At 37.3% G+C, this 11,758-nt stretch overlaps 1 protein-coding gene across 1 annotated transcript; it reads right to left on the bottom strand.

The window, feature by feature from the left end:
- Window positions 1-197: 197 nt before the first annotated feature.
- On the bottom strand, window positions 198-10,406 carry LOC141842916 (uncharacterized). Its single transcript, XM_074730903.1, has 14 exons — window positions 10,256-10,406; window positions 9,582-9,849; window positions 7,858-8,032; window positions 5,884-5,967; window positions 5,567-5,808; window positions 5,266-5,488; window positions 4,932-5,011; window positions 4,776-4,860; window positions 3,888-4,019; window positions 3,697-3,810; window positions 3,014-3,061; window positions 957-1,041; window positions 742-798; window positions 198-643 (listed from the first exon to the last, which is right to left on the bottom strand). The coding sequence occupies exons 2-14, from the start codon at window positions 9,797-9,799 to the stop codon at window positions 495-497; spliced, it is 1,692 nt and encodes a 563-aa protein (XP_074587004.1). The 5' UTR covers window positions 9,800-9,849; window positions 10,256-10,406; the 3' UTR covers window positions 198-494.
- Window positions 10,407-11,758: the final 1,352 nt, after the last annotated feature.

Here is an 11,758-nt window from a genome sequence, read left to right as displayed (position 1 = left end):
AACTTCACTTTGATCTTGGCTACTTTCATCCTCCTCAATAGCAATCTTCGAAGAACGTATATATCAATTCAGAGTTGCAGAAGAAGAACGCATATATCAATTCATTCATTGATTGATGACTTAACGGTATTTGACCCAAACGTTTAAATTACAAATGAGATCCACTGAAATTTAAACGTTTGAACAATACAAACAAGTACACAGAGCTAGAGTGCTTAATTTTGCATTACAAATATGGCACAAATCAAAATCAAGTAATTATCATCCGTTCAGTAGCTAATCCACACTACGATAGGAACTCTTCTCGCCAACTTAAATTCACTGTTACAAAAATCAAAGAATCCAAAAGTAAATTTACGAACTTGGATCCACAAATTTACAGGTAAACATGCTGATACCACTGTCATATATTTTCTATGTACAGATTGAGGGGAACAAAGTAGTTCTGCGTGATGCCGTTGTACAGGTGTTACAAAGTTCGTTGCGCTCTTTCGCTATCTTTGCCGAGGATGGGGTTGGTCCAGAGACGAACTGCTCGAGTGAGAAGATGATTCTACGCTTTCAGGCACCTCCACTTGTGTAGGGAGTAGTTTGAGGAAGCTACCTTGAATATGTGGACTTGGAATTGATGTTGAATCCATGTCTGTGCAACCAATGCATCAACCAATAGTCCTTATCTTCACAAACAAATTGTTATCCAAACAAATTAATTTGGAAAAATAAGAGGAACAAAGTCATTACCAAACAAGGATTTAATTGTTGGCCTCTTTGACTTATTACTCTTTTTCTTCAACTCAGCTGTACAAAAACGATTAAAGATGGTAAAGTCAGGGTTAGAGATATTAGGAAGGGCAGGTTATAGATTATACATGGAACTTAAATCCAAGGAATCGTATAAATCTTACTGCACTGTCTAATAAAATTAGACAAGCAAATAAATGAGAAAGAAGACCAACCGACGCCTGGAACTTGATGGTCATTTACGATTTCAAAATTTTTATAAGTATAGCCCACAAAGTTGACATCCTTCGACGGAAGCATCTGTATAATAAGAAGGAATACCATGAATACTTCAACAAAATATAATCAAACTATTATCATGTTAGCAAGATAACTATGATAAGTTAAGCTACAGGTAGATGGTATAGTTCATAGACACAACACCAAAGAGGCCAACATGAAGCACTAGACTTCCATGACAATAAATTTATCAAGAACAATATTGTTGATTCAAGAGAAAAGTTGGGATCTTTTTAGAGGCTCCAACCCAACTAAAATTGAAAAATAAACTAAACAAACGGGTAACAAATATTCACTCATCTAAGATGATTCAACAATTTTAGAAAAAAATTCTCTGATTTGCAAATATAAAATCCTACCAAACTATATATATATACTTAAAACTCTTTCTCCAAATTTAGAGAGTATCAAACAAGAAGTTATAAACCTTTGACACTGAGAATAGAAATAAGAAGTTATTAGCCTTTGACACTGAGAATAGGGCAATCAGAAAATTTAATTACAAATTCAAAGTTCAAACTTGAAATTGATTCCCTATTCGCATCATTCTCCTCCACCAAGGAGACACGACTTCGCATCATTCTCCTCCACTGGGGAGTGTGGGCTTCTGATGAGTTGTCAACTTCTTTTCTTGGTCCATAGTTTCTAAGCATAGGGAACAATAGCTTCACTAACTCTATTTAACAATGTTTTTTCATCATCTTTCCTCTTTGTACGTCCCATCTAGTAAGAAATTGATTCGTTTCCTTTCTTTTTGGTTATCACCAAATAAGAAAATGTTTGAGCTTATGTGGGACAAAGATGATGTTCACATCAGCATAATATTTGCAAGGCGTGAAACTAGTAATGCTGATAGAATTTGCAAAAAATAGAGCCCATGACAAGGTCAATAATTCATGTTCGAATGCTTTCAACAAATTAACATATCCTCCAATTTGAAAATTGAGCTATTGAGCCTTTGGTTTGATAGATGGAAACAAATTAAGAAACTAATTCAGTTAATTGATAAACATGAAAGTCACAAGTAACAATAAGACAAAATATGCCAATAAAAGCCTTAATTGATTTTCAAAATTTTAAGTTGATGCTTTGCATTTCTAGTTCATGATGTTCGTTTTGTTCAATTTTCTCTTTTGGCTTCTTCTTGTATCATGCATAAGTTATAATTTATTAGCATAAATCCTAACCAACATCATGTTTATGATTTTTTAAAGGGGTTGTCAAATGAATGAGAAGTTCTAAAATTATATCATAAATTGGTTCATCTAAGATGTCGCTGGAGGACTCTTATAAAATGTTATCATAGTTTTGTCTAAAGTTGCATTATCAAATGGTTCATCGTGTTGTTATGAATATCTTCTAAAATGTCGTTCGAGAAATTTGCTTGGATTGAGTTATCAAAAGATGTTTTTTAACCAAATTCTTTATTTTCAATTAAAGTTTTTTGATTGTGAATGAACTAGATGTTAGCTCTGAGTTTGATTCACTTGAGGAAGATTATTTTATATTAACATACTTATTATCTCTTAAAATGTGGGACATATTTTTTCATCAAGTTTTGTTTCATTTCAAGCCAATATATGATGGATTCTGCTCTTATCATGTATTAATGATTCTCGACACAGCACCAAAATTCTTTGTAAATCCTATAAGTTTGTTGTTAGCAAATTGTGTTCCAACAAATGAGGTCGACTTATATGAGTTAAAATAGTTTTCAATGTCATCTAGCCAATTTAGAATCTATGATCATCCATCAAAACTAAGTCTTATCATTTTCAAGCCTACATTGATTATAATTTTTAGGAAAATAATATGATTATTCTCTAGATATGGATATTTGGATTATGTGTGAGCACGCATGTTATTCATGGAGTTCTAAGTGTAGAAATAATTATTTGGATGGTTCGTTTTGAAAACCTTAGATCGCCTGTGCATCACTTATGTGCTAACTTTCATTCTGAAAAAAAAATTGTAATAATAAACCATAAACTACCTTTCTCCACGGGCCAGACTTCGAAGAAGTTTGAACTGACACTGATGTCTGCATCAAGATATAAATGACACATGTCATTTGAAATATGCAAAAAGGGCTAAACTGGTATATACTTTTCAAATAAATGATGCCATGTTTTTGTTGCTACATTTAGCATAATTTAAGAGTCAAATGAGCACCCTGGTACAAGAAGAAGAACTACCCTCCTTTTTCCAAAAACATCTAAGCAAATCCATCTGCTGGACATAGATTCTCAATACTGATTCCTTGGTCATTGGCATCTAAGTTAAGAGTTGCAGTGCTTTGTTTTGTTAACAAACAAGAATAAAGCCTTAAAATTCAAAGAGTACACCACCATTTTGAGGTTGTTAAGGTTAACAACACAAGTTTCCAAGTGTAGATTTTTCATGAAAAGTTGTAGTGAAGAAGCAAAGATGAAAACTATCAGAAAACAAAGATAAGGACCACCAAAGAAATTGGAGAAATTAACAAAAACTTAAAGCAGGCAAGCATCAGAATACTACAAGATACATTGGAAAAATAATTACAATGTCTTAGACCAAAGTAAAGTTTTCCTATTTCATATGAATTAACACTAAGGAACTCAATGCCTTGAACAAAGTAGAGTTTCCCTACATATGGATTAACACTAAGGAACTCAGAATGGTTTGAGATTGCTATACCTCCTCAAACTTCTCAAAGTTCTGAGTATCCAGCTCATCATTAACCTCCGGCTTAAAAGCAGCTTCCATTTGGTACAGTCTCTCCCATTGGATGCCTCTAAACCATGGGTGTGCCTGCAACTGACGATCTCATAACAAATTCTGCATACATTTTATGAACTTGCTGCCAAAAACATCTCAAGTACGCAGACCTTTATTTCATGGGCACCTTTTGTACCAAGTCTATGCTCTACATTACAGAGAAGTCTGCTTATAAGATCTTTAGCTTCTGCAGAAAGTTTTGCCTCTTCAGGGAACTTTAAGTGGTTTCTCCAATTTACAATCTGCAAAACAGAAGTGAGCAACTATGACAAATGATAAAATGACAATGCTTCTTATCGTTTTGGTTGGGTGGGTTGGGGGGGGGGGGGGGGGGGGGGGGGGGGGGGAGGTTGGAGGATATTATGACTTTGTCCATCCACTACAAACCGACACAGATAGGGCCACTAAGTATCTAACTGGATAGCCATGCCATTATGCCTACAGCAACCACCACATGCTACAATAGCATAACTGAAACATCAAGTTGCATATCATCGGATTGAGTTTAATGCTCACATCTGACCACACTAGCTGGAATTTAAAGGGAAAAAGGTAAATCAAACCAGGAACCAGAACAGCAGGCCTTTATTAGAGTGTTTTTATCTCTCAGTAACTAAAATTTAAGTGTTATATAAGGCCACAAATAATGACTCAGATTGAATTAAGGAAATTAGCATATGTCTTAGTAGTTGTGCCACCTAAAACTACGTGATATCAAAATATCAGGCAGACATAAATCCGTCCTTAAGATATGAGGGTGGACAGAGAAGACATGGCATCTCAGGATGAAAGCTTAAAACAGATAGGACACAATTTGATTATTCTATCTACCTTAAGATCTGGCTTTAGCTAAGATAGAACAAAAAGTAGCAATAATTTTTAACCAAAATAAAAGCTCAAGAATAAACCAGAGATCAAGAATTAGGTGGACATTGGATCTTCATTTCAAAAAACTATAGCATGGAAAAAGCTGCAAACTTCCATGGCACTTAACAAACCTTTCTACATGTGGACATTGGATCTTCAGAATAAAATGGTGGATAGCCCACAAGCATCTCATACATAATTGCTCCAAGTGACCACCTAATGCAGAATGTAATCAGAACAATTAACCAAAAAATTTAACCAAAACAAAGAAAACTTGAGAATCAAACCAGTCACACTCCATTCCATATCCTTTCTTGAGAAGAACTTCAGGAGCAATATAATCAGGTGTCCCAACAGTTGAGTAAGCCTGGACACAAAGAACTTGCAACTGAATGAAAATATGCTAACATGAATAAATTACAAAAGTCCCTGTTATTCTCTAACAAACATGGAAACTAGTTGCAGGCCCCACAATTTAAGGGCCAAACATAGAGGAGAATAACAATGTAAGACTACAATATGCCCGTATTCGATAGACTAATAGCATGGTAGAGTGAGTCAAATATGCATAAAGAAATACAATGATTCCAATCATATCTAATTAGCAACTCTGAATGTTACCAGCATCCGTCTATTCTTTTGCCAATGTTGTAGTTGCTCCTGTTGAGTACGTCTCGGTGCAGGAGAAACATTGGACCGCCTATCATCCAAATTTCTTCCTGGTTGATATTCGGGTTCATTAAGATTTGGAAAACTACTACTATCCAGAGGTTTACACAACCCAAAATCTGAAAGCTTCATATGTCCATGTCGGTCCAACAATAGGTTATCGGGTTTGATGTCCCTACGAAGATAAATACATGGTTCAGCAACTAAATGATGTTTATAAAAAAGAGCATGCACACAACTGGAAGAAGCATACCTGTGAATGTAATTGTGCTTATGAATAGATTCAATAGCTAAAACAGTTTCTGCCACATAAAATCTGGCCTCATCCTCTGTCAATGTATCCTTGCGCATGAGCAGAGTCATCATGTCACCCCCAGGAAGATACTCCATGATGAGATATAAATATTCATCATCTTGAAATGAGAAGTAGAGTTTAACAATGTAGGCGCTGTCCACCTCTGCAAGTAGGTTTCTTTCAGCTTTCACATGTTCCACCTACAATTCACATGTAAATAGACAACTAAATTGTTGAAATAACCAACAGAACAGATAAATGAGCATGAAAATTACCTGACCCCTACGAAGCATTTCAGATTTCTTAAGTTTTTTCATTGCATAGACATGTCCAGTTGTTTTCTCTTTACATATTCTGACCTGTGTGAACATGATAAAGCCTGACCAGTCATCCAATCAAGTTATAATACTGAGAATGATTTGATAAGTTAAGCAAATATGAAGTCACATGGACAAAATCTTTTTGTTTGACAAAATTAATTTCTGGGATAGTCCAATTTAGTTGGCAGACATCTTATGGCTAAGAACAATATAAAGACACATCTATAGGTACTGATCATGCACAAGAAAATAATGTCAGCATATGCCATTTATGTTAACAGCATGATTTTAAATCTTGAGTCAGCGAAATTTTTCATTACACCCATGGAACAGCATGCAAGAAGATCCTAAACCACAGCACAAAAAAGGATGAGTCCTTCCACAGCTTGCCTTCATCACAAGCATCTTCTGCGAGCCCGAGCCTCTTCCATGAGGATGAAACCCTTCTGTCAAGATGCAAGCGTAATCCACTTTCATTGCGAGCGGCACAAGCATCATCAACCCTCCACTCAAACTGCAAGCTCCTTTAGTGACTTGTCACAATCCTCTACATGAGCCACATGCTCCTTTTGCGGCTCAATGCAACACTCTATTTGAGCCGAGAGCTCTTTTCACTACCTGACACAAATGTCGACCCAAACCCCAACCGAAATGGAATTGTACAATCTTGAAACCGTATCATTCTAGTTAGAGGCAAATACTTCGGCATGGATCCAGGTCGAGAGTTAGACCTTGGTTAAAAGTACTTGAAAAAAAAACGTGTTTTTTTTACTTGATAATCCTTTCCACAGTCCAATAAGTAAAAAATCAATATTGAATTAAAAGTGTTGATTGTTAGGGCTTGAGGTAGGTTTGTAGGAGGCACAGGTAAGCAAATTTTGCAAGTAGAATAAGGACCTATTTGGTTGAAAGGATAGATAAATGGGCAGATGACTTAGCTTATTTGTTTGCTTGCGCATTTGGACACCCTTCCATTCAGTTTGAATAATAAATCAAAGGATGGATAACTAGATTAGGGAAACAACATTAATACCCTCCTCATCAATAACTGCTTTCTTCTGTTCTCTCCCACAACATCAATCAACTTTAATGCAACAATTCATAACTAATTCATAGAATGAATAATATTTATCCTTATAAATGCAAACAGAAAAAAAAACAATAATTTTTCCAGTGGATGAGCACTTTAGCAATGTTTTTTAGATGCTGAATTCTGGAGAAGAGCAGCATGCTGGCTTCTAGATGACCAAATCATCAGATTCTGTATGAGCAGTGCGCCAGAACTTAAATATGAATCACATCATGAGCAACACACTGATTCTTGATGAGCAGCACGCCAGATTATGGATGAGTATTGTGTCATTACTCTGACCGAGCAGGATGTGACCAGAATAGCATGAGCATAATATGACCAGAATGCACAGCCACAATAGTACAACTTAAATGTGGCTAGGGAGAAGATTGACATGGGTATTGTAATCTGGGAACTACAGCAACGGCTGTGTTATAAATAGGTCAGTAAAATATCCTCATCTTCCCTTTCATTGATCTGCCCGATCTCAGTACGCCCTATTTGAATGGACCAAATACGAGGGATAAATTGGGATTTTTTTACTTCAACTTATACTTTCTAATTGATCCATCATTCCAACCAAACAATTGAAGGATGGAGATGGCAATCCATCCATCCACTTACATCCTTCCACTTATTCATCCAAATGAACAGATCTAAAGCATGCATAATTAGTAAGCTTCTTGTTCCTCATATATCCTATTTTGCGTTACTACTATTTACTTATGTCTACCTAACCTCCATTGAAGCAATAGAAACCATATCAAGCTAATGATGCTAAGATTTTTTTTAATCCAAACAGACACAGTGATAGATTTAGGTGGCCAAAAAAGGTTTAAAAAAACTTATGAATTTACCTCTCCAAATGCCCCCCTCCCAATAATAGTCAAAAGTTCAAAGTCATCTGCACCCATTTTATGTCTTTGAAGGCGCATATATTCTGTTTCTTTTGTCTCTAAATTCTTCAAAATGCTATTCTGCACTTCCTCAGGAACTTCTGCATCAGCAAGCTTCCTCTCCAACATCCAGCGTCTGAAATTGTCATTGAATTAAATGGAAAAGAATATGAGGTGAATAAAATCCACGTTCAAGGTAAATACTTATATGTAAAATTAGTTTCATAATCAGAAGGCGTATGCAGCCATGGTCATGGTTTCATACTCATGTTCAACAAAAAATATAAAGGAACCTTCAAGACACAAGCATCACATGATAAGTGTATCCCAACTATTTAGAGTCAGCAATATGGATCCTGTTTCACCATTGAGCTATATGTAGGACCATCTTGTTTATAATAGCTAGTTTACTTAGTTTTCTTTCAATTATGATAACAGGAATTATTTTCTCTCTTACATAAAAGCAAAAATGGATTAACTAATACAGCCAATGGTCAAGTAGAGAAACAGTAAAGGCAATCTGTTCAACCACTTGCCAGTTGACTATACTCAAATATACCAGCTCAAGAAACCTTTTAATTCAAAGAAACCATCATGTTGTTTTTCTTCTAGCTAGTTAGCAGATAGAGAACAATTATTGACAAGTTTACATAAGCAATTGTAACTATTAACCATTAGTGCATTTAGTGAACTAGCTTGATTGAGATAATAATCTATACAGTCTAATGAGAATGCTAGAATGACCTGAAATGCATGCTTTTAAGTAATGATAGAATTAAGGTTTAATGATCCATTGAGAAACATAAGAATAGAAAAATGGAAAAAGGAGGTGAGGTAAAATGGACATGAGAAAGGTACGGAAATGAAGTGAGGAAAACAATTTCTGTCCCCTCAAAATTGATCTATCCCAAAGGATGCACATCACTGCCACCCCACTATTGCTCATAGCTGCAGGATGCCTCAATCTTTGCCCCAACTCTGAGCCCTGTCTTATGTTGTGTTCCAAGGAAATTTATATTTGCTCCTGGTTACCATCACTTTAAGGAAACACGATCTAAGGGCATTCCTACTTGGAAAAAGAGAAAAAGGTGGAGGGAAGGGGAGAAGAAAAGCACTACTGTCTGTTCACTTTGGTGGACAGGCAAAATGGAGAAAGGTTACGAGGAATTTGGGCATCCTTCCACCCAAAATCAGTCTACTAAAAATTGGGTACATGATGAATGATAGAAGACAACAGCCTCACATGTGAATTTAATTTGGCCTTCCAACTTCCTCCCTCTGTCTTCTCCTCCTCCCATTTGAACAACTTAATGGATCATTAGTTCCCTCTTCTGTCCCTGCCCTCCCTCCTCTTCCTCTTCCTCCCCCTTTTGCCTTCCTTTCTTTTCCCACCTCATCCATCTGAGTACACATAGCTTAACGATCTAATGGGAGTTTGAATTTGATAAATGCACGGTTCAGATCCTACATTCACGGAAACTAGAATAATAACTCTACAGGGAAGCCACCCCGATCCAGTACACTTAGAGAAGTAAAGGAATAGTGGTGATGGGTTTGGTAGAACTTGGAGACCAATGGTTTCAGACAACATATTTCTTCAAGACACGAATTTCTGATGCCATAACAAACACCTAAAGTGTAGAAGTTTAGACAGAATATTATTTTTTTTAAATGAAAATAATTACCTTTCTTTGCGATCTTGCAAGGACTTCATCTGAGCCTTGTAATGGTTCTCAATATACTGCTTTGCAGCGGCGACCTTCTGCTTAGTAACATTTGAAGGTGCATCGTCAACTGGAGGCTTCTGCATATCCCTTGCACTTCCAGCTTCCTTCCTAGTAAGTCCGGGTTTGACCTTCTCCCTAGGTTGTAATCTCTGAAACCAGCTTCTCGCAGAATCCATATTGGATCACACGCACAGTCACTCCGAGGTTGCTATTCCGTATCAGTAGACTGAATCAACGAAAGGCAACGCATTATCTTCGCATTCAAAGAAATAGCTCTTCATCGCCATGTGAAAATTCAAAATTCAAACTAAACAAAACCAAATTGGAACGAAAACGAGGCATAATTATGAACAGAAGTAAAAGCCCACGACAGATCCTAAATTACCACCCTAAAATGAAATCTAAAGCAAAATGACAACAAAACCTATGTGCTTACAGAGTTCCCTAAAGCGGACATGAAAGTCTCACTTACAAACAACTAAATGCCCACTACCTCCTAATCTCCCTTCTGCAATCCCAAAAAAAAACTCTAAATATTAAAACAAATTTCAGGAATTTCGACACTAGTTGACCGCAATCCACTAGAAAAGACACGCAAAAATGGATAGCTCTAGAGCGGCACCCGCACCAACCTAGATCTGCAACTCCTCGACGGATTGGAAGACTTTTCGTCCTCGCTCACCGCAATGATTCGATCTCAGCGGCGTCGCGTCGCTTTGATTCTCTGCAACTAACGCCTCCGTCCGCTTTCTCTCCGCCTTCTTCCTGCCACGAAGGGATCAACACAAGACAGGTACCTTTAGACCATTATTACGGCAAAACTATCTCAAAGAACTCTCATTATCTTATGGACGTTTTGCGCGCGAGTCCCTTATATCCGTATAATTCTACTTACAGCTTCCGAGTGAAAAATACATCAAAATAAAATTAAAAAAAAGAGAGTAAATTTTATGAATGGAAAATATTTAAATTTATTTAACAATTCCAATATATTTTAAATTTAGAAAAATTTAATTCGATACGAGTGGAAATTAGAATGAATTTTACCGAAATGTAAATTTTAAAACTTTGAAGGGCGTGTCCGCAAAAAGGACTACTTTTTCTTTTTTGCGCCTTCACGGGGAGACTCCGTCGTTTGATTGGGAGCGTAGGCGTTTGGCAAAGCAGCCAGAAAATGAAATGCCTAAAATACCCTTATTTCTTCCACCCAGACAAGAAGAGAAGCTCAATCGGAGTGGGACCCGCGAAGACGCGTGTGGCGGGACCGCAGCGGCCGCGTACGCGTCGGATCGACGAATCGAGCCGCCAAGTGGTCCAGCCGCAGTCCGGTTTATTTAAGAAAGAAGAAAAACAGAGGACGAGGCGGAGCGATTGCCGCAACGCCCGGTTTATTTTTAATTCGCTGCCGTCTCGTTAGTTACTATAACTGTCGGTCGGCCGGACCGGATGCGCTCAGAAGTCAGATCCTGTCTTCTGCATCCAATAAATGAGAATTTAATCCTCAATAAATTAATAAAATTAATGTAAAAAAATAATGGAATGTTAGACATTGATGAAAATACCACTCGATTTTCAAGTTCATTTTCTCTGTTTCTGTTCTTTGGTTGCACCGCTGGTGTAAGTGTAACCATAACTTTAAAAAAAAAAAAACTATCTTTCATTCTTGGATCAGTCATTGTCACAACGAAAGAACTCTCCATGATTTCCCACACGTCATGAGCTTAATATATATTAATGCTTATAGATTTAGAACTAAATTCCTTTATGATATAAATTCTAGTTTATGTTTGTACCAACTGAAATGATAATAAAAAAGAATGGTCCCGATGCCTAAAGCTAGATATGCTAAGATTTTGATCGAGCTCATCAGCCAATAAACAAAGGTCACTTAGATTCCCGCTGACTTTTCGTTGACGGCGGTCAATCTTGCACCTGTGTTCCCGGTCCATGCGGCGCGGAGGCTCCAGAACGTGCACGGGTCGCCCCGTCCACGTGGAGACCGCGCAACGCCACCGCCCTAACATGCGCCGAACGCGAACTTCCGGGTCCCAGGCGCCACGAAGGACCAGCGTGTGGACGAGAGCTCCCCGTGCTACCCTTCCGCCGTCGAACCGGGCGGCCGACCTCTCATAAAG

Source organism: Curcuma longa, chromosome 12 (assembly GCF_044706935.1).
Source record: "Curcuma longa cultivar G26 ecotype Majalengka, Jawa Barat chromosome 12, ITB_CL_G26_1.1, whole genome shotgun sequence".
In the NCBI taxonomy this organism is placed as follows: Eukaryota; Viridiplantae; Streptophyta; class Magnoliopsida; order Zingiberales; family Zingiberaceae; genus Curcuma; species Curcuma longa.
Note: the sequence above shows the minus strand (reverse complement) of the source record. Positions and strands in the feature narration are given on the sequence as shown.

Excerpts from the sequence above, each read along its gene's own strand:
- LOC141842916 (XM_074730903.1), bottom strand. The coding sequence starts at position 9,799 with ATGGATTCTGCGAGAAGCTGGTTTCAGAGATTACAACCTAGGGAGAAG. Across the intron at positions 4,020-4,775 it reads CAATGTCCACATGTAGAAAG|ATTGTAAATTGGAGAAACCA; the intron begins GTTTGTTAAGTG and ends TCTGTTTTGCAG. Across the intron at positions 799-956 it reads CCATCAAGTTCCAGGCGTCG|CTGAGTTGAAGAAAAAGAGT; the intron begins GTTGGTCTTCTT and ends GTTTTTGTACAG.